This window comes from Idiotropiscis lumnitzeri, chromosome 17 (genome assembly GCF_059441095.1).
Source record: "Idiotropiscis lumnitzeri isolate Australia: NSW breed Sydney's pygmy pipehorse chromosome 17, RoL_Ilum_1.0, whole genome shotgun sequence".
Lineage (NCBI taxonomy): Eukaryota > Metazoa > Chordata > Actinopteri > Syngnathiformes > Syngnathidae > Idiotropiscis > Idiotropiscis lumnitzeri.
In genome coordinates this window covers 16,888,536-16,914,657 of record NC_142407.1, presented here as the reverse complement: position 1 = coordinate 16,914,657, position 26,122 = coordinate 16,888,536, and the positions used below count along the sequence as shown (strand labels likewise).

The 26,122-nt window shown below is 50.7% G+C and overlaps 4 protein-coding genes across 11 annotated transcripts; 3 read left to right on the top strand and 1 right to left on the bottom strand.

Moving 5' to 3' along the window:
• The first annotated feature begins 274 nt into the window (after positions 1-274).
• On the top strand, positions 275-13,398 carry LOC148320648 (serine/threonine-protein kinase TAO1-like). 2 transcript variants are annotated; one of them, XM_088280385.1, is made up of 21 exons: positions 275-766; positions 2,000-2,232; positions 3,069-3,140; positions 3,831-3,932; positions 4,123-4,168; positions 5,748-5,844; positions 5,909-6,022; positions 6,425-6,516; positions 6,586-6,679; positions 6,791-6,872; positions 7,729-7,896; positions 8,442-8,639; positions 8,828-8,962; positions 9,219-9,455; positions 9,537-9,665; positions 9,732-9,815; positions 10,100-10,219; positions 10,294-10,533; positions 10,604-10,816; positions 11,358-11,540; positions 11,932-13,398. In XM_088280385.1, the coding sequence occupies exons 2-21, from the start codon at positions 2,101-2,103 to the stop codon at positions 12,343-12,345; spliced, it is 2,952 nt and encodes a 983-aa protein (XP_088136511.1). In that variant the 5' UTR covers positions 275-766; positions 2,000-2,100; the 3' UTR covers positions 12,346-13,398. The 2 variants fall into 2 exon arrangements, with proteins under 2 accessions (XP_088136511.1, XP_088136512.1); XM_088280386.1 differs by lacking the exon at positions 275-766 and having other exon boundaries at positions 2,059-2,232; positions 4,062-4,168.
• A 1,087-nt stretch (positions 13,399-14,485) lies between these two features.
• On the top strand, positions 14,486-18,108 carry ttc1 (tetratricopeptide repeat domain 1). 2 transcript variants are annotated; one of them, XM_088280055.1, is made up of 8 exons: positions 14,486-14,636; positions 15,213-15,489; positions 15,571-15,631; positions 16,513-16,625; positions 16,706-16,742; positions 16,809-16,957; positions 17,812-17,866; positions 17,937-18,108. In XM_088280055.1, exons 2-8 carry the CDS (start codon positions 15,214-15,216, stop codon positions 18,065-18,067), a joined length of 822 nt encoding a protein of 273 aa, XP_088136181.1. In that variant the 5' UTR covers positions 14,486-14,636; position 15,213; the 3' UTR covers positions 18,068-18,108. The 2 variants fall into 2 exon arrangements, with proteins under 2 accessions (XP_088136181.1, XP_088136182.1); XM_088280056.1 differs by lacking the exon at positions 14,486-14,636 and adding an exon at positions 14,643-15,098.
• Positions 18,109-18,124: 16 nt separating this feature from the next.
• On the bottom strand, positions 18,125-19,211 carry pfdn1 (prefoldin subunit 1). Its single transcript, XM_088280057.1, has 4 exons — positions 19,047-19,211; positions 18,684-18,850; positions 18,529-18,613; positions 18,125-18,253 (listed from the first exon to the last, which is right to left on the bottom strand). The coding sequence occupies exons 1-4, from the start codon at positions 19,167-19,169 to the stop codon at positions 18,170-18,172; spliced, it is 459 nt and encodes a 152-aa protein (XP_088136183.1). The 5' UTR covers positions 19,170-19,211; the 3' UTR covers positions 18,125-18,169.
• oatx (organic anion transporter X) lies at positions 18,265-25,822 on the top strand. 6 transcript variants are annotated; one of them, XM_088280050.1, is made up of 15 exons: positions 18,265-20,711; positions 20,884-21,527; positions 21,584-21,657; positions 21,734-21,863; positions 22,142-22,245; positions 22,602-22,756; positions 22,848-23,016; positions 23,084-23,207; positions 23,332-23,447; positions 23,739-23,793; positions 23,876-24,035; positions 24,133-24,241; positions 24,602-24,680; positions 24,759-24,886; positions 25,334-25,822. In XM_088280050.1, exons 2-15 carry the CDS (start codon positions 21,429-21,431, stop codon positions 25,449-25,451), a joined length of 1,620 nt encoding a protein of 539 aa, XP_088136176.1. In that variant the 5' UTR covers positions 18,265-20,711; positions 20,884-21,428; the 3' UTR covers positions 25,452-25,822. The 6 variants fall into 6 exon arrangements, with proteins under 6 accessions (XP_088136176.1, XP_088136177.1, XP_088136175.1 ...); XM_088280051.1 differs by having other exon boundaries at positions 18,265-20,793; XM_088280049.1 differs by having other exon boundaries at positions 18,265-20,954; positions 21,366-21,527.
• The last annotated feature ends 300 nt before the right edge of the window (positions 25,823-26,122 follow it).

Sequence of the window (26,122 nt, the reverse complement as noted above, 5' to 3'; positions counted from 1 at the left end):
CTCATCTTGATGCCCTAACTCCGAACCCTACTCCATTGAAAGCCGACTCCAGGCCAAACCAATACTCCTCCATTGTGAAGCCTGACTTTTGGATCGAGCACACGATACTTCCACGTCATTTTCTCAGCCGTCCATTCGCACCAAAAAACAGACGAAATCCCGCAGCCGTGCCTGAGTGTCGACGCAAGTGGTTAAAAGCAGATTATTTCGCACAGTGCGCCTCCCTCTCGATGTTTTGCGAGACAAGCGCACGTTGTCGCTTTTGCTGCCGGTCTGGACAACCGGCGGCAGCGTCAGCGTCCAAAAGGCTCTCAGTTGTTCCCTTGCCTCCTCCATTCCTTCCTCCCTTGCCTTCCCTTGCCTCCCTCGCTTGCCTTCTGCCTTCACTCCGCCTTGCCTCCTCCCTCCCACGTCTGTCTGTCAGTCAGTCCTCTCGCGACTTTGACATTCACAACATTGCCTCTCGGGGGCAGCACGAAGCAAAGCGAGGCCCACGCCGCTCCCCCTCGTCGCCGCCGACGGAGGACCGAGTCGACCGGACCCGACCGGACCCGACCGGACCCGACTTATCGCCTCGGCATTTCGCTCCCCGGCCGAGAAGACTTGATGAGCTCCGGTGTGACGCCGCTGTGCTAGTTAGCCGTCGGCTCGGGAAACGCTCCAAGATCGGATTCCCTGGAAGGACGCTGGCTCGGCGGGGGCCGCGCTTCTTCGGCCTCCGGCGCTTGTCGTCGTCGAGCTGCGCCGGGGATTCGCCTTCGGCCAGGTGAGTCTAGCGCGGCTAGCGCGGCTAGCGCGGATGCTAAGTGGCTAGGCTAGCCGCACGAGTCAAAGTTGCTGTGTGTCCCACTCTCCGAGCCATTGACAGCTTTCGCAATGACCTCCAGCGCCGTTCGCAGGACATTTCGATTTCGTCTGCGCGCCGGTGTTGTTGCGAGCCGCCAACATGCGACCATTGGCATTGTTGTGCTAACTTGCTAACGGCTACGTTCAGTCTTCTCGTAAGCCGCTTTAGCATCCATTTAGCCGCCACTCCCTCCCAGCGTTCACACTCCAGCCACACTTGCTTTCTTCTCTCTCTTTTGTCCGTGTGAGGAGGTAGCTATATTGCAAGCAAAATGGCCCTTTTCATGTTTGGAAAGAATCCGTTTTGTGCTTGGACTGCCAGTGCTCCAATTGCACTTGATTGATTTGTAAAGGTGAGGTTGTCTCACAGAAAGCGCAACCCTCACTAAAGAAAAGACTCAAAGTGAAGAAAGAAAACCTTCCTCATGAGAAGAAACCGCTTGCAGGTTCAGCTGCCATGTGCGTCAGAAAATTTGGAAAACAATCGTCACACGCAGAAGCTCATTTTTTGCTTGTTGCTTCTGTCCAGAGCTGGGCTTTCCGTCCCGGGGCGGAACGGTTCCACCCCGACCCCCCCCCCTTTTTTTTTAGGCCAATTACGGTATTTGGCAGAAAAAAATACTGATAACAGATTAGTTGGCAAAGAAAAAAAAAGCATTATTTTATTTTACCAAGCTATGAGAATATCAGAAAATAACTGAGAAAAATTATATTTTTGTTCTTTATTAATGGTATTTATTTTTTAGTTACGCTATTTATCAGACTATGAGCCGCTACTTTTTTTCTCGATTTTGAACCATGCGGCTAATACACCGGTGCGACTTTTCTGTGGATTTTTCTTTCACCGGTAGGAGGCGCTTAATAGTTCAGAAAATATTATAAAAAAAAAAAATTCTCTTGGGTCTGTTGTGTTCTAATTAGCAAAGCTGTTGCTATGTTAAAAGGCACTGTTTTAACAATCTGTTTATGTACCTTTGTGCGTTCACGGTACAAAATTGTTCTGTACATGCAGTAAACAATATAGTGTCCCCCCCCCCCCCACCCCCGAAAAGGAGTTTCTCCGGTTTATAGTCCGGAAAATATGGTCTGCCGAGAGGAAATATTGTCGGATTGATCTGTGCAACGCTGGCGTGTGTGTGTTGTCTCCTGGCAGGTGTCCACGCGTCTCCTCCGATGAGCGCGGGGCCGCCCCGGCGTAGCCGCCCCGGCGTAGCTCAGTAGCCTCAGCGGCACTCGCCGGTCGCTGCGCTCGGCATGCCGTCATCTGTGCGAGCGGGGAGTCTGAAGGACCCCGAGGTGGCTGAGCTCTTCTTCAAGGAAGACCCGGAGAAACTCTTCTCGGACCTGCGCGAGATCGGCCATGGCAGCTTCGGCGCCGTCTACTTTGTACGTCCGACTGCGAGTCTTGCCTGCACGTTCTCTGGCCAACTGGAAAAAATGCTCGGAGCAGAAGAACATCAATTTTTATTTTTGGAGATTTGGAGCATTTTTGTTTTTTTGGGGGGAAAAAAACCCCAACTTGCAATCAATGTTTCTCAAACTTTGCACAGCAAGAACCACCTCCCCAAATTTTCAGTTACCACCAAAGTTATTATCGTAAACAAAAACTAAAAAACATTTTGTTTTGTGAAAAACTAAAACGACATTCATTTGCATTTTGTCTTCAAAAGCAGCATTAATGCACTGCACTTTTCTTGGACTTTTTGTGAACTGTTCAGTTTAATTTGTAAGTCAATCACATTTTCAAACGTTTCTGATGTTGGGAGTTTTTAATGAGCCTTACTTGTTACCTGAAAAAAATCGCACCTGACTAATACGCCACGTTACACTAAAACTATTAAAAAGTCATCTAAAAGTAAGCATTTTCCCAAAAAGTAAAACTCATCGAAACTAACAAATCTATTCTGACCACTAATTCAATTAGGAAGTAAAAAGTCACCTAAAATGAAAAATTCCAAATCACCGTGACGACTTCCACCACGACCGACATGAAAATAAAGAAACCAGCTTGCAGAACCAATGAGCGAACAAATTAGGAAGGACGTCGCTCGCCAAACTAATGGATGCGTTAATGAACCGACAAACGAGCTAACTCGCTTAGTCACTAATGGACGTGCGAATATTTCCGGTTGAGAAGCTGAAATTTGGATGGTTTGGAGGAAAAGTATGAAAATGAAAAGAGAAGAAGCAATTTGTCGACATTGTTGTGTGTTGTTGCGCAGGCGCACAACGTGTGCACCAACGAAGTGGTGGCCATCAAGAAGATGTCGTACAGTGGGAAGCAGTCCAACGAGGTGAAGCAGCATGTGGCGCACACACGCAACACCAGAGCGCTGGCCCCCAAAAATCCCAATTGAAGCGTGGTGAAGATTTTCGTTTTTTCATGGCTCGCATCGTTGGGATCGTGACACGTGTCCTGTCCGCAAATCCCAACTTATTCAATTTCACGCTTGCGTGCATTTTTTTTCCAATTGGAAGAGAGGCACTCATTTTTACATTCGGCTAAAAACAAAAAAAAGAAAAGACATTTATTTTGATTGTTTCTTTGGAAGTTTTGGGTTCTCATTTATGAAGGACTTTTTTCTTCCCTGAGCCACAATTAGGTCGGTGCCGATTGGCTCCACGCCGTATCGGCGAATGTTGTTTTCACTCGACCCCTTTTTGACGGTCAGTCGCCAGCCCTCCGGCCGCGATCTCGCTACCGTTCCGGCCTTATTGGTAAAAATGGAAAAATTGTCGGCCAATTTGTGGGCCGGACTAAACTCAACCTCTGGCCTTTGTGAATTGAAGCCTTTTTTAAAAAAAATCATCGTCCCTCGACCCAAAAATGGGCGTCGGCCCCCGGGACTGACTGTCCAGCTCTGGTCATTTGCCTTCCGCCACAATCGTCGAACCAAATCAAATGGTGAAATATTTCGCTCTGGGTCGTGAATTTCTGTCATCCACTTGACATGTTGACTGTGTGTGTGTGTTGGCGTCCGCAGAAGTGGCAGGACATCATCAAGGAAGTCAAGTTCCTCCAGAGGATCCGACACCCCAACAGCATCGAGTACAAAGGCTGTTACCTGCGCGAGCACACCGCCTGGGTCAGTCCGTCTTGCTTCGCTTCCACTTTGTTCAAAGCATCCCAAAAAATGGATTCACCTCGACTCAATGAAATGGATTGGCAAATTTTCAGGAGAAAATGTTCACATGCTTTTTTTTGCTTAAGACAGCCATCATAGAAATAGAAAACGAGCGTTTCCAGTGCTTACGTGTGCCGCGTGTGTTGCGCAGCTGGTGATGGAGTATTGCCTGGGCTCAGCCTCGGACCTCCTGGAAGGTGAGCTCGCCTCTTGCACGAAAATACCATTGAGAGTGCCTCGTCGTTGGCCCCGAGGACGCGCGCGTGATAGGAAGGCGGGCGATCCGACTCGACGGGCAGCATTTGTCGAGTGCCTCGTTGTTGCGGGATCGATTTCGGGATTCGGGCATATATTTTGGGGGCTCCGACGTGTTTTGCGAAGGCATCGGAAAGCCGCTGAAAAAGAGGCAGCTTCCGTTTTTCCAGCTCTTACAGGTCTCGCAGTCTGGTTTCGGCAGACGTGCCGACACTCTCCGAGAGCAAAGAGAACGGCTCATTTTGTACCACCCGATGACTTATTTCTTTAATTAATCGTTTTCAGTTTGGCAGGGTTGTCCTAAACAAATAATTTGGAGGCGATATCGAAGTATGAGCCGATACTAGTGATTGACCGCTTTTTTTTTTTTCCTCCCCGGGGCCGCTACCGATTATTAGTAGTCACGGAGGCCGATAACCGATATTTGTTTGTTGGGAAAAAAAAAAAAAAAAGGGGTCAAATGGTGTGAAACTCTAGAAAAAAATAAATCTTCAAAACTTGACTTTGCGCACGTGTTTATGAAACAACTTTTTTGGGGTCACACACATAGTGCACGTTGCTGCCAGGCTCAGCTGGATGTCTTTTTAGTTGAATGACAACAAACAGGATGGCCGAGTGGTCTAAGGCGCCGCGTTCAGGACCCAGTCTCCCCAGGAGGCCTGGGTTCGAATCTCGAATTTCCCCATTGTGGGACTAATAAAGGGAATATTATTATTATTATTATTATTATTATTATTATTATTGCTTTAAAGTTCACTTCAACGAATAGTTTTCTATTTGTTGTGAGTTGTAAGTGACTGCCTTCTTCTTTTTTTTTTCCCTTCAGGGGTCGCCACAGCGACTCCGTTGCCCCCATCTCAGCCCGTCCTCTGCATCCTCTGCTCTCACACCAACGACTTTCATGTCCTCTTTAACGACATCCATAAATCTCCTCTTTGGTCTTCCTCTAGACCTCTTGCCCGGCACTCGGGAACTCGGCATCCTTCTGCCAATATAGTCGACTGGCATTTATTCAAATTTGGCCAAAGTCTGTCGTGTGACTGGAGGTGACAAAGCAAAGAGGCGGATTGGCTGCCACCCACTGCACAAGTAACCAATCAGATGGTACTGTGGGCGGGCCAATCCGCTTCTGCAGGCAGGGCCGCCAGCACGGCAGAGAGAGAGCAAAGTGTGCTGCAGCGGGCCGAGTAAACCGGCGTTTAATTTAGCAGTCTTGAAAGTTAAAAATGTTGATAATCGGCAAAATGCCAAATCTCGGCGTCGATAATCTGCCCGGCCGATAATCGGTCTGTCATTAGCCGATACGTTGACAATGCAGTTAGCGGTAGGATGCCGCCTGCGATCGCTAAACCCGATCAGCTTCAGCCTGATGTCACGAGCGTTCAAGTCGATGCAACTAAAAAGCGAATCGCGTGATTGGATCGGGTGGGGCGGATCGCGTGCGGCCGCGGGGGCGAAATAAGGCAAAGAGAAATGATGCTGTGCGATTGATGGGTGAGGGAGCCTGCTTGTGTGTTGCAGTTCACAAGAAGCCTCTGCAGGAAGTTGAGATCGCCGCCATCACGCACGGCGCGCTGCAGGGGCTGGCCTACCTGCACTCGCACAACATGATCCACAGGTGGCGCCCCGCCCCGGACGCACGCGCGCCGGCCCGCTCCTAACACCTTTGTCCCGTGTGGCAGAGACGTGAAGGCCGGGAACATCCTGCTGACGGAGCCCGGACAGGTCAAATTGGCCGACTTCGGCTCCGCCTCCATCGCCTCGCCCGCCAACTCCTTTGTGGGGACGCCCTATTGGTCAGTGGCACGTTAGAATGCCATCGCATTGCTTGACATGAGAACGTTCAATGAGCTTCCGATGAGATGTGATCCATTTTGTGCTTTCACAAGTGACCGCTTGCAATTTTCACTTTTTTTTTTTGTCTTCTAAATTCAATTCTTCCGCGTTGCCAGAGCTGGCCGAATAAAGCCGGAAGGGTGCCGAGTTATGGCCGGCGGGCGGGGGGGCTTAGCAGCAAAAAAAAAAAAAAAATGTGCGTGCGAGTTTCGTCACGAATGGGGAAGGAAAAAGCAGTTTAAAAAGGATCGGAATAAAGTTCACGTAAACGAGATTGAAAAGTACGTTTCATATTCACGGCAAACAAGTGGATTTTGCTCTTTCAGTGACTTTTTTTTTTTTTTTTTCTCTCCTCCTCCCAGGATGGCACCCGAGGTGATCCTCGCCATGGACGAGGGCCAGTACGACGGCAAGGTGGACGTCTGGTCTTTAGGCATCACCTGTATCGAACTCGGTAACGGCTTTTGATGCGCCGCCATGACCGCAACGCAAACATCCCGATAATTGTTTGCGTGTCTCGCAGCCGAGAGGAAGCCGCCGTTGTTCAACATGAACGCCATGAGTGCCTTGTACCACATCGCGCAGAACGAGAGTCCCGCGCTGCAGTCCAGCGAATGGTAGGCGGCCATTTTGCTGACGCTGGCGGTTTTTGATGTGAATATTTGTTTGAATTTTTATTTTTTTTGCAACGACCGGCTCACGAGTGAGCGCTTGTGTTGCTCTCACAGGACCGATTACTTCCGCAACTTCATCGACTCTTGCCTTCAAAAAATCCCGCAGGACCGACCGCACTCGGACGACATGTTGGGCGTAAGCGCACACGCACGCACGCACATGCGCCATTTGAGTCAATTTGCGAATGGGACGGCCCGCTTTGTTTTCTTTTTGGAAATACTTTCCTTTTTCCTCGGCTCCATAACACGCAATCACGTTGAAGTATTCCAAGTAGATTGATCAGTTTGTGACATTGTGATTGGACGGATCACACTCTTTATATCAAATCCGTTTTGAAAATGACGCAAGTAAAAAAAAAAAAAGTGTTAAATCTTGCGACAGGATGGCGCGTTTCTTCTTGTTGTTGTTCAGCGAATTGCTTTGAGGTCAAAGCAAAAATGATGGAATGGTCGTCCGTTTGTTTTTCAATTCAACAGAGCTGGTCCTGGACGGCCATTTTTGGCGCGGAGGTGACAAATGAATTGGCGCATTTTAGTCCGGCCCACGAATCGGCCCCGGTGCGCGCGAATGGCCTCCGAACGTTCCTTTCGCGCCGCGACCGACAGAGCGTTGGGTCATATTCTTTGAGTTTGTATTTTCCGTGCGGTCCCTGAAGCGCACATGAAGGTGATGGACTCGTTTTCCGAGCCGAATGAAATGTTGTTCAACGTGAGATGAAGTTGAGTCGAACATTTTTCCGAAGGAGGTCAGAGGGTCGAGGCCGGAACGGCGGCGAGATTGCGGCCGGAGGTCGAAGGGGACTGACCGGCAAAAAAGGGTTCCGGAATCGAAATGCAAAACGCTCGGTCGGCTCGCGACAAAAAGACTGAGAGTGGTGACATTTGCCACGCAAAATGCAACACATTTTTCAACATTAGCGAGAAGGATGCAATGAAAATGTCCAATTGTTGCATGGCAAGCAATTATTGCATGTGGCCGCCTGGTCCCGCAGCACGCCTTCCTGCAGCGCCAGCGCCCCGACTCGGTTCTGATGGATCTCATCATGAGGACCAAGGACGCCGTGCGCGAGCTGGACAACCTGCAGTACCGCAAGATGAAGAAGATCCTCCTGCAGGAGGCCCACAACGGACCGGCGCCAGAAGCGGCCGACCCGGACGAGGTAGGCGAGGACACGCCTTGACTTTGGCATCCGCGGCCAGCTTGGCGCTCACACGCAATGCCAAGCCGGCCTTCCATAACACGCTTGAATATTCCAACGAGGGCTGACGCCAACGATTATTTTTATTCCGCCGATATTTTATTTTTTTTTTTTTGAAACATGTTAAGCTTTCCATCCAGTTGGTCCAAATCTGGACTTTTTGGTTTTCAGAAAATGCACCCACATGAAAATTGTCCAAAATGTTTTCTGGTTATTTTCAAACGTCACGACTGCTTTCATGTCAGGAAACTGTTGAGAGGCACATTTGGATCATTTAAATGGGAAAAAAAAGGAGTCTCTGAAGCGGAAGGTTAAAGAGGATCCAAATCGTTTTCAATGTGATCATCGATTAGTTTTCGCCGCACCTCTCACTCGAACGGAGCAGCGCGCGTAGTACTCGCTGTATCGATTCTTGATCCTCACCAAAGAACAACCGCTCTGATGGCAGCCAAGACGCGCGCCGACCGACCGTATGCGCACGCGTGTGATTGCGGGTGCGTGTTCAGGAGGCGGAGGCGGGCGTGGGGCGCGCCGGCACGGTGAACAGCGTGGGCAGCAACCAGTCCATCCCCAGCATGTCCATCAGCGCCAGTTCCCGGAGCAGCTCCGTCAACAGCCTCAACGACGACGCCCACGGCGAGCTCCACCTCATGGACGGCGACCGCACTGTCATGTCCAACAGCTCCGTCATACACCTCAAAGCTGTAAGCGCGCACGCACGCCGCAGCAAAGCTCGTTGCCATTTGTTGCAAAGAAAAACGCTGCTGCTGTTTATTTCTGATGTCGTTTCCATTTGCGCCCCCCCCCCAAAAAGAAAATGAGCGACGATTGATTTGCAACGACGGTGATGTATTTTTCACAAGTTCGTTCACAAGCTGTGACGCGTCGGCAGGAGGAAGACGAGGCTCTCTCGGGGGATCGGGTGTCATGCGGCCAACCGTCGGAGTCGGCGGCGGCGGCGGCGGCGCCTCCCAGGAAGCATCGGCGCAACCGAGAGCACTTTGCCACCATCCGCACCGCCTCCCTGGTAAGACGGAACTCGCGCCGAGCTCAACTTTGACCCGGTCATACTTGCTGTTAAAGCCAAAAATCAAGCGAGACGAATTCATTCGCATTTTTAATTGCATGAATCAACTCCATCAAAAAACAGCTTCTTTTTTTTTTTTTCCTTTCCCATTTCTGATTTCCGAAAAGGGAAAAAAGATCGGACACTCGAGCGCGTTTGTCGGACGGATGCGCGCGTGACATGGCTTCTTTTGCGACTTTTCCCGCCGCCGCCGCAGGTGACGCGCGAGATGCAAGAACACGAGCAGGATTGTGAGCTGCGCGAGCAGATGTCGGGCTACAAGCGCATGCGGCGGCAGCACCAGAAGCACCTGATGGCGCTGGAGAACAAGCTGAAAGGCGAGATGGACGAGCACCGGCTGCGTCTGGACAAGGAGCTCGAGGGCCAGAGGAGCAACTTTGGCCAGGAGATGGAGAAATTGCTGAAGAAGCACCACGCCTGCCTGGACAAGGACGTAAGAAAGCGCTTTCCTTGCGGGCAAACGGCGCCGTGTTCTCACGCTAACCACGGCATTTGTGCGCGGGCGCTGGCGCAGCTCAAGACGTTCAGCAACGACGAGAAGAAGTTCCAGCAGCACATTCAGGTGCAGCAGAAGAAGGAGCTGGGCGGCTTCCTGGAGTCGCAGAAGCGCGAGTACAAGCTGCGCAAGGAGCAGCTCAAAGAGGTCCCGAAAGTGCCGCACGCTGCGCTTGTTTTTTTTTTCTCCCCTTTTTGACTCGCTCTCTCTCAGGAACTGAGCGAGAACCAGTCGACTCCCAAGAAGGAGAAGCAGGAGTGGTTGTCCAAGCAGAAGGAGAACATCCAACACTTTCAGGTCCAATTGCGCTCACGCTTTTCTCCCTTCTACTCAATCCACCGCCGCTCTTTCCTTTTTCGCTCGGTTCTTTGGTTCCTCGGATGGCTCTCGGGCTTCTTGTAGTTGCGTTTGTTTTTGTTTTTTGGGAATTGACGCTCGTCATCGGGTCCCGTCGCGCTTCTCCAAACGGCCCTCCCCTTTTTTGGGGAAGCTGCCGTCGCTTTCTCTGCGCTTGCGAAGGTTCTTCTTACGCCGCCGTTGCGTCTTCTGAGGCTTGGTTTGTCGCGCTCCGTCCGCCCCAGGCTGAGGAGGAAGCCAACCTCCTGAGGAGGCAGAGGCAGTACCTGGAGCTGGAATGCCGCCGCTTCAAGCGCCGAATCCTCATCGCCCGGCACAACGTGGAGCAGGACCTCGCCCGAGAGGTCCGACACGCGCACGCAAAGCATCTCGCCGTGCGCCGTGGAGGGGCGCTTTTCGAGGTATTTTGCCTTTGCAGGAGCTGAACAAGCGTCAAACGCAGAAGGACCTGGAGCACGCCATGCTCCTGCGGCATCACGAGTCCATGCAGGAGCTGGAGTTCCGCCACCTGGACGCCGTCCAAAAGGCTCGCGCCGAGCTCATCCGCACGCAGCACCAGACGGAGCTCGCCAACCAGCTGGAGTACAACAAGAGGAGGGAACGAGAGCTCCGGCGCAAGCATTTTATGGAGGTCCGACAGCAGCCCAAGAGCCTCAAGGTACGTCCGCGCGCGCACGCACGCACGCACGCACGCAAACCAAAATCCGTCTTTGCGTGCGCCCGTGTAGTCAAAGGAGCTCCAGATCAAGAAGCAGTTCCAGGAGACGTGCAAGACTCAGACTCGGCAGTACAAAGCGTTGCGCAACCACCTCCTGGAGAGCGCGCCCAAGTGCGAGCACAAGGCGCTGCTGAAGAGGCTGAAGGACGAGCAGACGCGCAAGTTGGCCATCCTGGCCGAGCAGTACGACCACTCCGTCAACGACATGCTCTCCACGCAGGCTGTGAGTTGAAACCGCTCCAAAATCCGGCCAGAGATCTTTATTTGCGCCGCGGAACGTTGAATGTGCTGCGTGACCGAGGTCATCGTACTGCCAGCGCAAATCCGTTTGGACGGTTCAAATGGTCCCCCCCCCCCCCCCCCCGAAAACCAAACCAAAAGGCTCGAAAAGGTGCTTCGCGGGGAGCCCTTGATTGGTTTGGGTGAACGCTTCAACTTTGGAGGTATTTTCTAATTCCAAATTATACAATCCAACTTGATTTCACAACAGCCGGAGCTGGAACAAAACGCTTTCCAGGCGGTGGCAGAGAAACGACACAAATTCCATGCGTTTATATATTAGGCATGCACGTTGGCCTCACATCGTCCGTGGAGTTTGCCTGCGTGGCTTTTCTCCGGGTACTTTGCTTTCCTCCCACATTGCAAAAACATGCCACCCTCAAAATGGGATGGTGAAAAGCAGCATTTTGCTCCGCGCCGCCATGAATGCGCCTTTTGTTTTTGTGCAATGGAGCGACTGAAGGTTTCCCGTTTGTGGGCGGCAGCTGCGTCTGGACGAGGCTCAGGAGGGCGAATGTCAGGTTCTGCGCATGCAGCTGCAGCAGGAACTGGAGCTGCTCAACGCTTACCAGAGCAAAATCAAAATGCAGACGGACGCTCAGCATGACAGGGAGAGACGAGACCTGGAGCAGAGAGTCAGCCTCAGGAGGGCGCTGCTGGAGCAGAAGGTGAGAAGAGCGTCGACAAAGATGTTTTTCATGCCGCCGTGTCGGACGGTACTCGAGGGCGCCATATCGGAAATGGAAAAACTGCACACGTTACACACCGAAGCGCTAACAGAGTCCGAATATGTTTGGAAATAAGGTCTCCAGAGAATGACTTACCCCCCCAAAAATTGACCGATTAATCGATGAAGATAATCCGTACCACTTTTTAGCAAAGCATTTGTCGATACTGAAGACGTCATTTATAAAGCGTGTTTGCGACATGAATAATCATTTGCAGCTTGTTTGGAAATTGATAGCGCGACATCATTGCAAGTGTTTTGGGGGGGGGGGGGAATTCCACCGAGCATTAACGTCGGGCGACGGTCCGAATGTGTTTTGTCTCGCTCCTTAGATCGAGGAGGAAATGCTGTCGCTTCAGAACGAGCGTTTGGAGCGTATCCGTTCTCTTCTGGAGCGGCAGGCCCGTGAGATCGAAGCCTTCGACTCCGAGTCCATGAGGCTGGGCTTCAGCAACATGGTCCTGGCCGACGTGGCCCCCGACTCGCAGGGCGGCCGGGGCAGGGGCGGCGGCGGCGGCGGCGGCGCTCCGGGGGGCGGCGGCCACTCACAGCAGGGCGGCTCTCAGCAGCACTGGGGCCAGCCCACCATGGCCGGGGCGCCGCCCCCCTGGAGCCTCCATCCCCCGGCAAGCGCGGGCACGGGGGCTGAGGGGGTGAGGAGGACATCGGCGGGGGGGCGGAGCGAACAAAGCATGAGCAGAAGCGCTAGCATGGCCTCCAACGCCTCGCACCTCTCCTATGCCTAGCGCGCGCGCGGGCACGTATCTGACATGGTCAACGTGTGGCTCGCCGGAAGCGGCGGAAACACAAAAGCTGCGATGGCCACAAGCTCATTCCAGTTTGCATCACACGAACTGAGGCCGCCGTAGCTAATAGCGCTATGCTAGCATCATGTTTGTGTGAAAGGTTTGAACCCTTGACTCCATTTGCAGAGCTGGGCACCAGTCAGTCCCTCGCCCTGCGGCTGCCATTCCGACAAATCCAGAGCACGGCCTTAGCGTCGAGCTAGTGTCAGAAAGCCATTGAATGTCACGCCAGTGCCACCACTGCTATGTTAGCATCACGCTAATATTCTGTGACGCTTCGTGTTTGTATTGCAAAGGCGGCGTTTTGCCAGCATCGGCGGCACACGACGCACGTTGCGCTCGCCGTTCGTTTCGTCTCAGCGTCGTGCGATGTCTCGGGCTCATTCGTGTCAGAGTTTCAGTGTTGTGCTCAACTCCCGTTGGCGTGACAGTCGTGTTGAATGTCACGCTAACGCCTCGTTAGCAGTGTACAGTCACGCAAGCGTGGCGTTGCCTCGTGTTTGTGGCATTTTAGCAATCCCGACAGTGGCGAACCAAAATCCCACTTGATAACGCTGCTGTCGGCTGTTGACTTTGCGCTCAATCCTGAGTCGGCGCAACATGGTAAGAACGTGTCGGAAGGAGACACATGATGCAATTTTGTCGGCCGTCCCTTGGCTTGCAAAAATGTGGACCACCCTCCCAAAAAACATATTTGTTCAAGAATGTCATTCGACCGCGAAGCTGCAATTTGGTCCCAAAGTGGTCACACCTGGCTGGGCTGAGAAACGGTCAATTGATGAGCTCATTGACGGCTACAGACGTCAAAGACCCATTTTTTCATTTACTAGGCTGGTAGTGAATGAGTTAAAAAATGCTACGGAAATTTGCGGCGCAAGCGCTACTTTTTTGCAGCGAAAACCACAAGCGCGCTTATGAAGAAAATGAAATCCTGTTTTCAATCCACCCTACTGTGATGTCACAAAGTTCCGAAGGCGACGTTGACTTGCTCGTCAAAGTAAAAAAAAAAAAAAACTTGCTCGTCAAAGTTGACACTCCCAATGTCACTTTGACGTTTACGAACTGCATCGACACGCAGATGGAGGCGATGCTGCGTGATTGGCTGCCGTGCTCATGCTACCTTGCTAGCTGCCTACCTCCTTTCTTGCTTGGAATCCTACCTCCCTCCATGGCTTCCCACCCTCCGAGCTTCTGACCTTCCTATTATTTGACCTCCCTTGATTGCCACCTTGCCACCTTTCTAGCTCTTCCTAGCTTCCCTCGGGTGACACCTTACCTTGCTCCTCTGCCCCCGGCCAAAAAACAAAACCTTATCCGCTGCTTCCGCCTGCCAATCAAAGTGTAAATATGTACATGAAGAGAATTGTAGAGTTGGTACGTTCGATCGTACTGTCAAAAGTGTTCATATTGTAAATCGTGTCAAAGATTTCACAGGAAATTTAACAAAATCGCCACCGTGAGCGACAAAGGCAGTGGGCGGAGTCAAGCCTGTGCAAGCTTTCAGTATTCTTTGTTGTCGCTAGAAACGGAAAATTGCAAGAGAGACTTCATTGCTCGCGGAGAGCGCGAGAAAAAACTAAAGAGAAATTTTATGAGTTGCTTTGTTTTGTTGGACAAGGACTACTGGGGAAAGAACCACGTGTAATAAAGTTTTTTTTTTTTAAATCTTTTTTTTGGTCTATGTCGTTAATCTTCAAGTGCTTTACACACCATTGAGCTTGCGTCATAAAATGATGTAGCGCTGCCAATAATGATTATTTTAATAATTGATTTAGTTGACATTTTGCTTGTTTCTCTGGCTTGCCTATGTTTACATTATTTTTTGCATTCCTTTTTCTTCATCTTAACATTGCTCCGATGAATGTTGTTATCCAAAAAAACTTCAAAATATACTATCGTAAATCCATTGGACGGTCTTGGTAGTCGTCGTATGGTGACTTGCCTACAGGGGGCGCTGTGGGCAAGTCACGATACACACATTGCCTAAGCGCGCATTGCCTTTAAAATATGTGAACGAGAAGCGCAAAGTTTCCTACGCTCGAATGAAAAGAAAAACATGTTCGATTGTGTCAGACGACCAACTATTCCAATTTTTTCTGGGCCAGAACTAGACATTATTCAAAACCGGCCGAGTCAAACGAACGTACCGCAGAAGAAGAAGTGGACGACGACGAAGAAGAATAATACGGAAGTGATTTGGCTAGTTCATCGAAGGCTAATATTGGTTTCAGGTAAGTCAACAAATCAGACCATTTGGACGGTATTTTTTTCGTACTCTTCTTACTGTCCCTTTGTGAAGACGGTTCGATGTTCAAAAGTATTTGACATTGTGACAGCAGCTGTCATGTTGCTCGTCTGTCTTTGTCGACGGTTTAGCCTCTAGGTATAGACTCCGTTCATTAACTTCGAAATTGCGCAGGAAGTGATTGTGCCTTTACGAACGTGTTCAATTCTCTCGGTTGCGTGCGAACCAATTCATTATATTGAGTTATAATATAATCTCCATCACGTCAGTCGCTCGGTCGCCCGTCGTGGAAGGTCCTAGCGGTTCTACGTGGTCTGGATCTTCTACAAAAGGTTCTAGTGGTGACTTAAAAAATTCTGGTCGTATTACAAAGTTCAACGACTAGATTCTGGGAGTCCTTTACAAGGTCGTGAACATTATGAAGGGTCAAGAGTAGAAATGTGCACAGGTGGGCATCGTCGGTCCGTCACCAATTTGCAGAGCTGGGCCGAACGGTCCGGCCCGGCCGGTCGCCCTAGTCCCAAAAAAATTGTTGTCTCATCTCTGTGGTTCATTTGTTGAGGATGAGCCGGCCAGCAGATGAGCCGAGATGCAACGAGGAGGACGCTGCGGACCGAGAAGACTTTTTTGATTGCCAAGAGGGTTTGGAGCATCCGGAGCGAGGAGACCACGACGGATTACACCCAAAGATGGACACGAGACACGAGCCTGTGGACGACACGAGCACAGAACCGCTCAAGGACGATTCCGCCGATGACGTTGACTTGAAGTGCGGAGACATGGAAGAAGTTGAGCACCAGGAAGAGGAAGAGGAGGAATTGTCAGAGACGGAGAAGGAGGTGAAAGCAGATGACGTTGAATGTCAAAAACACATCTGTGCATTCTGACCAGCCACCGCTGTTCCCTTTTGGTCACCTCAGAGCCGACGATTACACAGTCTCACGTTGAAGGAGGAAGGAAACTGCCACTTCAAAAACAGAGGTGAGCTCAACCACTATTGTAGTACTCACCAGTTGCACCGAGGTCATGATAGGGAACGGAAAACTACAACTGAAATCGAAAGAAAGTTCTTGTCAAGAAAATTAAAAAATCGACATCTCGCGCTTATGAAACTATAATTATCGTGAAACTGTTCTTTGTTTTTTTTTGGGGGCGGTTAATATCAATGACGCTTTTGGGCTTCATTTTAAATTGATTTATTTTGGTATTGTTGTGCATCCATTGCTACAGAAGACGGACGGTCAGAGCTTTGGGAATTGTTTACTTGACCCTTTTTTGCCCGTCAGTCCCCTGCCCTCCGGCTGCAATTTCAATACGGTTCCGGCCCGACACAGCAGCCTTATTCCTAAAAATTGGCAGCTTTTACAATTTACTACCTCAGCCCTTGCTTAATTGAACCTCTCTTTTTTTTTTTTTTTTGGTCACACCGCCACGCCCAAAAATGGGCTTCCTGAGGCCGAACCGTTCCGCCCCCAGGAGGGACTGTTTATTACACCATACTTTGTGTACTTTTTTTATTTATAGTTTGCATTCAACAAACACTGAATGTATATCAAATAAAAAAATCTCAACCAAAACCAAGCATTCTCCCCAAAATAAAATCTCCTCCGAACTACCAAACTTTCTCAGCAAGCTGATTTCAATTTAAGAAACGAGTCAAAACAAACTATAATGACCAATCCAAAAGTATTCGAACGGTGCTACAGAGCATCTTTTACACCAGTTTGACCAATACATGAACCAGTAAATCCCGTTTGTCCCCGATGTCGATGAGTTTGCGCAGCAAATTTCCCAGTTTAGCGAGTGTCCAGGCGGCATCATGCTCTGTCGCTCTTTGAGCAGCGTGTAACGCCTTTGTGCAGATTGGTCTCTGGCGGAGCAAAGCTACACGCAGGCGTTGCGTTTGTGTCCGCACCGTTTCAACCAAGAGAGAGCCGTCTTGTTCGCCAACAGAGCAGCCGCCCGACTGCACATGGTAACGCGGCGCGTCGCTCATGCCAACGTGCTCACAACGCCGGCGACGTGCTAACGGCAATTTTTGTTCTTTTTCATCAGGAGCAGAAAGATGACGGGATCGCCGACTGCTCCAGAGGTGAGTGATGTCATCACGGCTGCTTTTGGAGACGTACGGCGCGTGACGTCATGATCCGGTTGCTAGCGTTGGAGCTGAATCCCGACTACATGAAGGCCTTGCTGAGGAGGGCGGAGCTCTACGAGCAGACGGAGCAGCTGGAGAAGGCGCTGGACGACTACCAGAAGGTTTTGGAGCGAGACGCCAAGCACACGGCAGCCAGGCAGGCTTGCGCGGTGAGTTCAGGGACTGCCTTGCACCATTTGACGCCCTGTTCCCAAATCATCCACAAAGCGAGAAGGCCATCTTTGACGAGATCCTTCCCCTTTTTTTTTTTTTTTTATAAATGGGGTTTGCAAGGGAGCTGGAGTCAGGGCACAAAAGGGGCCCGACGACAATCAGTGTTTGGGCACATCGAGACAAGACGACGGAAGTGCACCAAAGGGAAATTCTTGCTTAAAAAAAAAAAGGAAAATCAGAAACTACACTAACGCCATTTTATTTCTCATTCTAGAGCAGTGCTTCTCAAATAGTGGGGCAGGGGCCTCTGGAGGAGAAAGGGGGGGGTGGGGGGTGACCCTGGGGAACATGCTTTTTTACGGACGTATTACAATAAAGTGTAATTGCACACTTAAAGGCGTAGATTTTTTTGAAACGAAAATGCTATTAAGAGTTGCGGTGGGGTGGGGGGCGCGAATACTTTTCTCCTTGCTGGGGGGGGTGTAACAGAAAATAATTGCAAAGCATTGTTCTCGAGGAAAGCAGCTATCAAAAGGACAATTAAGGCCACGTGAATGAAACTAATACTTTGGCGACATCTTTTTGTTTCGAAGCTATGCTGAAACGGGTCGACGAGCTTCATTTATACAAAAGTCGTGCTTTGCCACCATCTTGGTGGGGAGGAACGTCGCCGTTTGCTCCCGACAAAAAAAAAAAAAAAGTGCTTTGCTGTCTGCAGGCAATAAACCTTTCCGGGATTTATGTTCCTGATGAGTTGTTCTTCCGCCCGCAAGCTGGCTTTTTAAAGTCGATTATTTTTTTTTTTTAGGGCTATTTTTAATGCAAGTCCACCTACTTGTTGTCCCTGCAGAGGTTACCTCAGCAGATCCACGAGAAGAACGAGAAGCTGAAGGAAGAAATGTTAGGTAGGTCCACATGTGCTCCTTTTAACGCTCTGGGCTGCTTATTGTCGACGACCTCTAATGACCCCGGCAGGGAAGCTGAAGGACCTGGGGAACATGGTCCTGCGACCGTTCGGCCTGTCCACCAGCAACTTCCAGGTCAACCGGGATGCCGACACGGGCTCGTACTCCGTCAACTTTGTCAACAAGCCCGACAACACGTGACCGCGCCGCGTCCTTTCACAATAAAACTCTCCGCTGATCAATGAGCAATCAATCACGTGCTGACACAAGCGCTTTAATGAAGACCAGTCGAAGCGTGAGCGATCACTGAGCTCTCCTGGACAGCAGCATCTCCCGAATGTTGTCCTCCGCCTCCTTCACGCTACGTTCCAGGTACACCTTCTTCTGCTGCAAGGCACAAACACACAACACAAGCAATCAGGCACAGCGGGGACACATGCGGCTTGAAATTTAAAAAATCACATTTTTGAAAATGGGGTGTTGAGCTGAGCAGTTTGCCAAAAAGGGCGAAACAAAATATTTGCTACCAATGTTGGAATATGGAGCAGGAACACATTGGCTGGCATGAATATTTTGCTGTTGACATTGGAAGGAGCTGAAGCAGTCGCCAAATGTGGCAAAAGATGTCAAATGTGTGTTACTACTTGATGGTGGGCCGCTACCTCCAGTTCTTTGATTTTCTCCTCGGCCGTCTTCTGCTTGACCTTCAGCTGCTGCGTGATGTCGTCCTTGGACTGCAGGATGAACCTAAAGAGCACAGTGCGCGGTCAGCGATGAGGGACGCGGGCCACCCGGTGGCCTGTTCGGTTCGACTCACATGCGTCCGACGCCCTCGTACAAGCGCGTGTTGTCGGTGAGCGTGTTGATCTCGGCGTGCGTGAGGTTGGCGTGCTTGTGCACGTGCGTTAGCTGCTCAATCTGCAGGTCGGCCAGCTTCACCTTCTGCTGCGTGTCGATCATCTTCACCTGCAGCTCCGAGAAGGCCTGACGCACGCCCGCAAAATAACACGCGCACTTATTTTCAAAGGTAAACACATGCACAGTCGAGACTGGGCGCCGCTCGATCAAACTACAATTGATTGGTCGCCGGTTAATTTAAAATCTAGACACGCAACCATTCCCATGGACGGACAATTAGAAGCTAGCAAGCAAAGTTCCCACAGAGAGGCTTTAATATTACCTTCTTCAGCTCCAAATCGACGGGCGCCGTCATTTTTCTCAATGTTATGTGGCGCATGCGCAGGATCGACTTCCGGTTTGACAACGTCCGTTCCCCCACTGCGCTTTTTATTTCTATCAGCATTACTAATAACTTTTGTACTCAACGTGTATTTGTCTTATTTTTATGTTTTCATAACGTCCACGCTGCGAGACTTTTACTTAAACTGACAAGCCACTCACTCCAAAATAGTTGACATAAAAACAGATATACGTATTACAAAAGAAGCTATATAGCCACATGGCGTGCAACCACGACAATGAAAACATTGACCAAATCCAAATATAATTTCATGAACGTATTTGTTACTTGTGGTGTGGGAGGAGCAAAGCTTTTCCGACCGGAAACGCGTCAGCCGCGCGCGACAAATGAACAGAAGGGGAGCAGCGGGACGGACGTTCACGCAACTAACTACTAACTAACTAACTAACTAACTGACTGACTGACTGACTGACTAAATGACTGACTGACTGACAGCATGCAACTCCAAAAGACAAGCATGGTGACTCCTCCAAAGCTTGCACGCTCGTTTCCCGGTAGACCATCATCGTCCGAAGGACTTTCCCGGCGACACAAAAAGAAAAAGATTTCAATCGAGGGAAACATTGGTGAATTCACTTTATGTACGTGCGTGGGTGTGTGCGTGTACGCGTACACATTTTACACGTGTGTGAGTGAATATATATATATATGTATATAATTTTTTTTTCTGTTTTATTTTGAAAGTCTTCCTCTTTGATTTGTATTGTTTATGGCGTTTTTTAGGTCTAAGGTTTCTGACCACGCTGTAGAAGAAAGGAGTCTTTTTGCCCCCCCCCCCGTGAAAACGCGATCCATGTACGAGCGACCCTGTCGACGCTGACCCCTTAAAGACTTGACTCCAGCTAGGAGGTGTTTTTCCATTTGCAAAGCCTCGCTTGCAAGCGTTTTTCTTTGTTTGGTGAATGAGTGACGTTAAAAGTTTTACCGGCAGTCTAATTATTGTCGGAGTGATTGTGCAAGCGCGCCGCCGGCCGTCAATGTTCAACCGACACATGTCAGATGCGCCGCACAAGAATCGCAACAGTGTGTTCAGCTGGTGACCTCGCGACTGGTCGCCCGCCGACTTGTTTGTTGCTTGGCCTGGCGGGAGTGAATTCCAAGCGGAGGTCGCGGCTCACGTCGCGCTTGGCACAGCTGGATCGCTGCCTGCTGGGTTTTTGTCTATATGTGACTGACGAGCGACCAGTCCAGGGTGCAACCCGTCAGGACGTTTTCGGAATGTCTGTGTTTGTACTGATCCAAGTAGGAAGTTGGAATAATCCAGCAGGTTTGAGTGGTTATGTATTTGGTTTTAATGGTCCAGCAGGCAGCGGGAAGTTGTAATGACCATCAGGCCCGTTTGTCGTGTCGAGTCGTGCGCATGTACAAAGAGTCGACATCTGGTTGCTCAAGTTATTGCCCGCGAGACTCGCGTGAACATTAACAGACCACCGCAATGAGATCGGGTCAGGGTGGGGGTGGGAGTTCATGGAAGAGAGGGAGGGAGTTGTCATCCTTCGTCCAGCACCGTGTCAAAGTCTGCACCCCCCAACCTCGAGGAGGACGAATCGCCAACGTCTGGCCGTCGAGTCCTGGTGCCGCACGGTCAGCAAACAAAATCCTCTCGTGTTTGTGAATGTGCGCACGTTTAATCCTTTAAGGCGACTCAGCAGACTGCCAGCGAATTGTGAGAAAGCGCGGATGGCGCCGTCATGGCGACTTTCAGCGGCTTGGATGTCAGCAGACTTTTCTTGTTCCTTTGATTTTTCTGGGACAGGTTGAATTGAAGACGAGAAGAAGAAGAACGGCAGCGGCGTCAGGATGGGATTCAGTGAGCTGCTGGATGAGGTGAGTAATCTGAGTACAAGGCTAAAGTATTGCAAGTGATCAATTCCGAAGGGGTAACAGCGAGCACGTCGACGTTCGGGCGACCAGTCCATTGCAATCGACTGCTGACCAGTCCGTTTTTTTTCCCCCTTGAAACTTGCCATCGGATGGCGACCAGTCCGTGTATGTTGTGCGAGTGATTTTCTTTTTTTTTTTGGGGTAGCCTGTAATAGACTTTGAACCAGTCCTTTGTTTTTCTGTACTTGCGACCAATCTAGTTTTTGTTCATATGCTCCTTTTGAAGTCTCTTGTTTGTCCACGTGCCTTGTTATGGGCTGGCGACCAGTCCACTGGTTGGCCAAACTCAATTGAGCCGCACAACGTTGGAAGTGTGCGGCGAGTTGTCGGTCTAGCAGGAAGTTTCTTGGTCAGATTGGCGGTTTCGGGCGCTACCAATGGCTCCACGTGACCATCATCAGCCTCCCGGGCCTGCTCATGGCGAGTCAGAACCTCCTGAACAACTTTGTCTCCGGAACACCCGCCCACCACTGCAGCCTGCCGACCAATCACAGCCTCTGGAACCTCACGCAGCAGGTACGTGACGGATTGGCCGGTCGCCGTGCGACTGATGCGACGTTGACGCGTTTCAGGTGGACCGGCGAGACACGTTGAAGGCTTTCATCCCTCCGGACTCGTCGGGAACCCGACTGGACCGCTGCCGGAGGTTTTTTGGCAACCCGTGTGACTTTGTCGGCTCCCGGCGCGTCCGTGGCTAACCGCCTCGCCGACTTGCCTTTCAGATATGTGATACCGCAGTGGCAGATGCTAAGCGGCAACGGCTCGGCCAACGCGAGTCTCCCCGAGACCGAAAGCTGCGTGGACGGCTGGAATTTCGACAGCTCCGAGTTCCTCGCCACCACCGTTTCCGAGGTAACCGGCCGGCTTGAACCAAGCCGGAACTGGGAGTGCGCCGGTGATCGACGAGCCACTTGAAGTGATCGAGCGGGAAGTTTTTGTGAACGGTTAAATGACCCGCTTGAAGGTCAGGATGTTGCAATGAACCCGCTATAAATTCTATTTATCCCGAAGAAGTTCTAATCATAAAATCGATATATAATAATCCTGGAGTTGGTGGCGAGAAGTTCTAATGATCCAGTGGCAAGTTGAGAGGATGCAGCGGCAATGAGCGTTGCGTTGTGCGTCTTCAGTGGGATCTGGTGTGCTCGCTTCGGCCGCTCAAGCAGATGATCCAGACGGTGTACATGGGCGGCGTTTTAGCCGGCGCCGTCATCTACGGCGGCCTGTCTGACAGGTGAGCCTCTTCCCGTCCCGTCCCGTCCCGTATTCATATTAGGATGAACATTTGCAATTGTTTCAGATGAGAATGAAAATGTGTTCCAACGCGTGTCCTTCAATGATCGACATCCCCAAATTTGGAATCAACTCTCAAGTTACCTGCCGGGATTTCTTTTCGCTTGAGGCGATCCGTATTCCAACTTTGGTGGTCGAGAAGAAGCGAAAAAGTTTTTGTTTGTCATCGGCGAACACTCCGTCCTACAAGATGTGTGTCCCAAATACTTGTTTTTGTCCTCCTGTCCGCTTTTGGGCAAACGTAACGGCAGCAAATCAAGCTGTGCACCTGAGACACGTCTTTTTTTTTTATGTCAGGTTCGGGCGGCGCTCTATCCTGATTTGGTCGTACCTGCAACTGGGCGTCCTGGGCTCCTGCTGCGCCCTGTCGCAGACGTATTCGGTCTACTGCCTGTTCCGCTTCCTGAGTGGCATGGCGGTGTCGGGCATCATACTCAACTCCGTCTCCCTGAGTAAGAGCTTTTTTTTTTTTTTTTTAACCTTTTCGCCAACATCCACGAGGCCGCCATCAACCCGAGCGACGCGCTTGCTGTTTGTCATCAGAGGTGGAGTGGATCCCGACCAAAACCAGGACTCTGGTGGGCACGCTCACCTCCTTCTACTTCACCTTCGGTCAGCTGGTCCTGGCCGGCTTGGCTTATTGGCTGCGGGACTGGAGGAAGTTGCAGTTGGTGGTGTGCGCTCCCCACATCGTCTCCTTTGCCTGCTGCTGGTCCGTCCTTCTTACTCGGTTGTTCCCGGCGCAAATGGCCGTCTGATCAACGGGTGTCACCGCACAGGTGGTTGTCGGAGTCGCCGCGCTGGCTGGTCCTGAGGGGGCGAGCCCAGGAAGCCTTGAAGACCCTCCGCAGAGTCGCTCGAGTCAACGGAAAAGCCCGAGTGGCGGACGAGCTCACGCTGGAGGTTGTCTTGTCAAATGATGTCGTCTCGCCGCCCCTCGCAATAATTGACACCCCCTTCGTCACGGCACACCTGATGATCTCCGGCAGGCGATGCGATCTTGACGTGAGCACCGTGTGACCCGCAGGCGCTTCAATACCACATGAGCAAGGAGCTGGCGTCGGAGCGCAAGACTCTGAGCGCCTACGACCTTCTGAGGACGCCCGCCATGAGACGCATCTCTGTTGGCCTCATCGCCGTCTGGTGAGCGGAAGAGCCCGACTGCGGCTTCTCCACATGCTAACGTTAGCGCAGGACGTGACCGTGGCCCCAGAACAACTTGGCCAGACTTGCCTTCTTGACTTTTAGGCGGCTCACCGCTACTTTTGCGCGCGTTTGTCGTCGTTGCGCATGACACCTCGCACGGTGATGCAATCGCAGTCGGCCCGCCCCTGCCAGACTTAGCTTTGCGGGGACTGGACCGGACTTGCGACTTACTCCCGCCGCCGCCGCCGCCGGCCATTCACGTATTGTCCGCCCGTCTTCCTTGGCTAGGTTCTCCACGAGCTTCGCCTACTACGGTTTGGCGATGGACCTGCAGAAGTTTGGGGTGAGCGTGCTCCGATTTTTTTGGGGGTGGGCCGCCGCGCCACGTGTTGAGCGAAGCTAAGCGCTCCCGTTGATCCGCGCAGGTGAGCATTTACGTGATGCAGCTCATCTTCGGAGCGGTGGATTTTCCCTCCAAATTTGTGGCTCTGGGCATGCTGACCTTCCTCGGGAGGAGGGCGACTCAGGCCTTGTGCCTCCTCATGTCCGCCATGGTCATCTTTGCCAACATCTTTGTCCCGACAGGTAACACAAACCCCAAAACGGGACTTTTTTTATTTTTTTTCTTCCTTTTTCGGTGGACTTTGTACATGTATGCTTTTCCAAATCCATGGTTTGTCAGACATGCAGGCCGTCAGAACGACGTTGGCGTGTCTCGGTAAGGCCTTCACGTCGGCGTCCTTCACCACCGTCTACTTGTACACCGGAGAACTTTACCCAACCATCATCAGGTATGACATCGCCGACAAGTACGCTCAAAGTCCCCTTGGCGTGATCGAGTAGGCGGCAACGAGTCCGTGATTGTGAACGCCATCCTTGTGCTTTTTATTTAATAGGCCACGTGGTTGAGTTCAGGGCCCAAACCATGAAACTTCAACTCCCGCCTCACTTTTGATATTTTTTAGAGCGTACAAGCTAGCCGACTCTCGTGTCCCTTGATGCGAGCGAGCTTTTTTTGTAATGTACTCATGAGTTTTCAAAAAGTAACCGAGGAGGAGAAAGTACAAGATCTGTTTTCAAATGTCGGTCGCGCTTGGACTTGCTTCCTTTGCTCCCGATGACGTTTTGACTTTGACCTTGCTCGCGTGGAGGCAAACGGGAATGGGTCTGGTCTCCACGATGGCCCGAGTGGGCAGCATGGCGGCGCCCGCTGTCCTCATCCTGGATGAGGTAACCCGATTTTGCCAGGTTGTCATGTTTTCATTGTGACTCCAATGCCATTTTGCGGCCCCCCGCCCGCCTTTTCAGGTGTTTCCCGCACTTCCCAGCGTGGTGTACGGGGGCGCCGCCGTGCTGGCTTCTGGCTTTGCTTGTTTCCTACCGGAGACGCTCAACCTTCCGCTCCTGGACACAATTCAGGACGTGGAGGACAGATGGTGAGCGACGTTAGCGGCTCACGCTGATGGCCGTCTGACCGCCATGCCGTTTCACGCGACGTTCTCATGTTGTGAAGCATTTCAATGACTTGGCTAGAAAAGACAAATATCTTCCAATAATCTGACATTCGTCTTCTTCAGTGCCAATGATAGAACGTTGTCGCTAATGTTGGAAACTAACGTTAGAGGTGTTGGTTGAAGCTAACTTCCCACCTTGAGCGTTGGATATAATTGTGAATTCCCAAATTTCACCCTGAAGTACCCCCAACAAGTCGTGCTTCCATTAAAAAAAAAAGAAAAAAAGTCTATTTATGCATCACTAAGTCACAATGGTCAGAAAACGACTACCAGTAAAGTAGCCTTGAGTATTTAACATATAAAGCGTCCTGGCACTCCAACAGGTTTCTCTTGAGTGTTTTTTTTTTTGACGCACGTATATCTCCGAAGGTCTGAAAGAAGCCCCGCTGGCCAGAAGAAGGAGGACATTTCGATAGAAGATGAGCAAGTGGCACTGTCTGAAAAACAAGTGAAAGAAGTTGAAGGGAGTGGTCTTAACGCCCTCTGAGCAAGCGCACCTCACCTCATCTGATCCACATATTATTTGTTAGACGGTAATCATGTCAAGTGTGGATTTGTAATTGCAAGATGATAGCATCAGTGATTGATCTGAGGCCTCACCAATGTGCAGCAAAAATAAATAGTGATGAAGAAAGAGGCAATGTTGTTCTTCCGCTGTACTCTTGATCACAATCTTGTGTGTCCACAAGTCGTTTTAAATAAATGAACATGTGAAAAGTGGAGTTAAAATACGATGCTAGCGCTCATAATTGAATGTAAGGGTTAGCGCTAACGTGGAATAAAAGTGAAGGTTTATGAACACTTGAAATCCGATGTTGAGGAAATCAAATAAAAAATAAAAAACTAAGACAAAATGCATTCATGGTTCATCCGAGTGAGGCTAGAGTCATGAACAGTTATTGGTTGTTCATGTCTTTGCTATGCATCAGATCTTTCCTTCTTTTCGTTTTTAATTGTTCGTTCTTGGGGAATGAAAAGATTGTCTTTTGTGTCCCAGGTGACTTTCTGTGTTCATCAATGGGATGCCGGCCGATGTTTTGTTTCACGTCCAGGCGAACGTCCGTATGATGTCATTGCACTTCCGCGTCTCGGGCCAATCAAAGCGCACGTTCCTTGGGCTCTCATTTGAGTGACGGAGTCGGTGGCCAATCGCGGGCC

Coding starts and splice junctions, on each gene's coding strand:
- ttc1 (XM_088280055.1), top strand. CDS start 15,214: ATGAGCCGGCCAGCAGATGAGCCGAGATGCAACGAGGAGGACGCTGCG. Junction 15,490..15,570: donor TGTCAGAGACGGAGAAGGAG/GTGAAAGCAGAT, acceptor TGGTCACCTCAG/AGCCGACGATTACACAGTCT. Junction 16,743..16,808: donor GATCGCCGACTGCTCCAGAG/GTGAGTGATGTC, acceptor TCCGGTTGCTAG/CGTTGGAGCTGAATCCCGAC.
- LOC148320648 (XM_088280385.1), top strand. CDS start 2,101: ATGCCGTCATCTGTGCGAGCGGGGAGTCTGAAGGACCCCGAGGTGGCT. Junction 3,141..3,830: donor GTGGGAAGCAGTCCAACGAG/GTGAAGCAGCAT, acceptor TGGCGTCCGCAG/AAGTGGCAGGACATCATCAA. Junction 6,517..6,585: donor CATCACCTGTATCGAACTCG/GTAACGGCTTTT, acceptor CGTGTCTCGCAG/CCGAGAGGAAGCCGCCGTTG.
- pfdn1 (XM_088280057.1), bottom strand. CDS start 19,169: ATGCTGATAGAAATAAAAAGCGCAGTGGGGGAACGGACGTTGTCAAAC. Junction 18,851..19,046: donor TCGATTTGGAGCTGAAGAAG/GTAATATTAAAG, acceptor GGCGTGCGTCAG/GCCTTCTCGGAGCTGCAGGT. Junction 18,254..18,528: donor AGAAAATCAAAGAACTGGAG/GTAGCGGCCCAC, acceptor TGTGCCTTGCAG/CAGAAGAAGGTGTACCTGGA.
- oatx (XM_088280049.1), top strand. CDS start 20,928: ATGGGATTCAGTGAGCTGCTGGATGAG. Junction 24,242..24,601: donor CTTTACCCAACCATCATCAG/GTATGACATCGC, acceptor GCTCGCGTGGAG/GCAAACGGGAATGGGTCTGG. Junction 24,681..24,758: donor CTGTCCTCATCCTGGATGAG/GTAACCCGATTT, acceptor CCGCCTTTTCAG/GTGTTTCCCGCACTTCCCAG.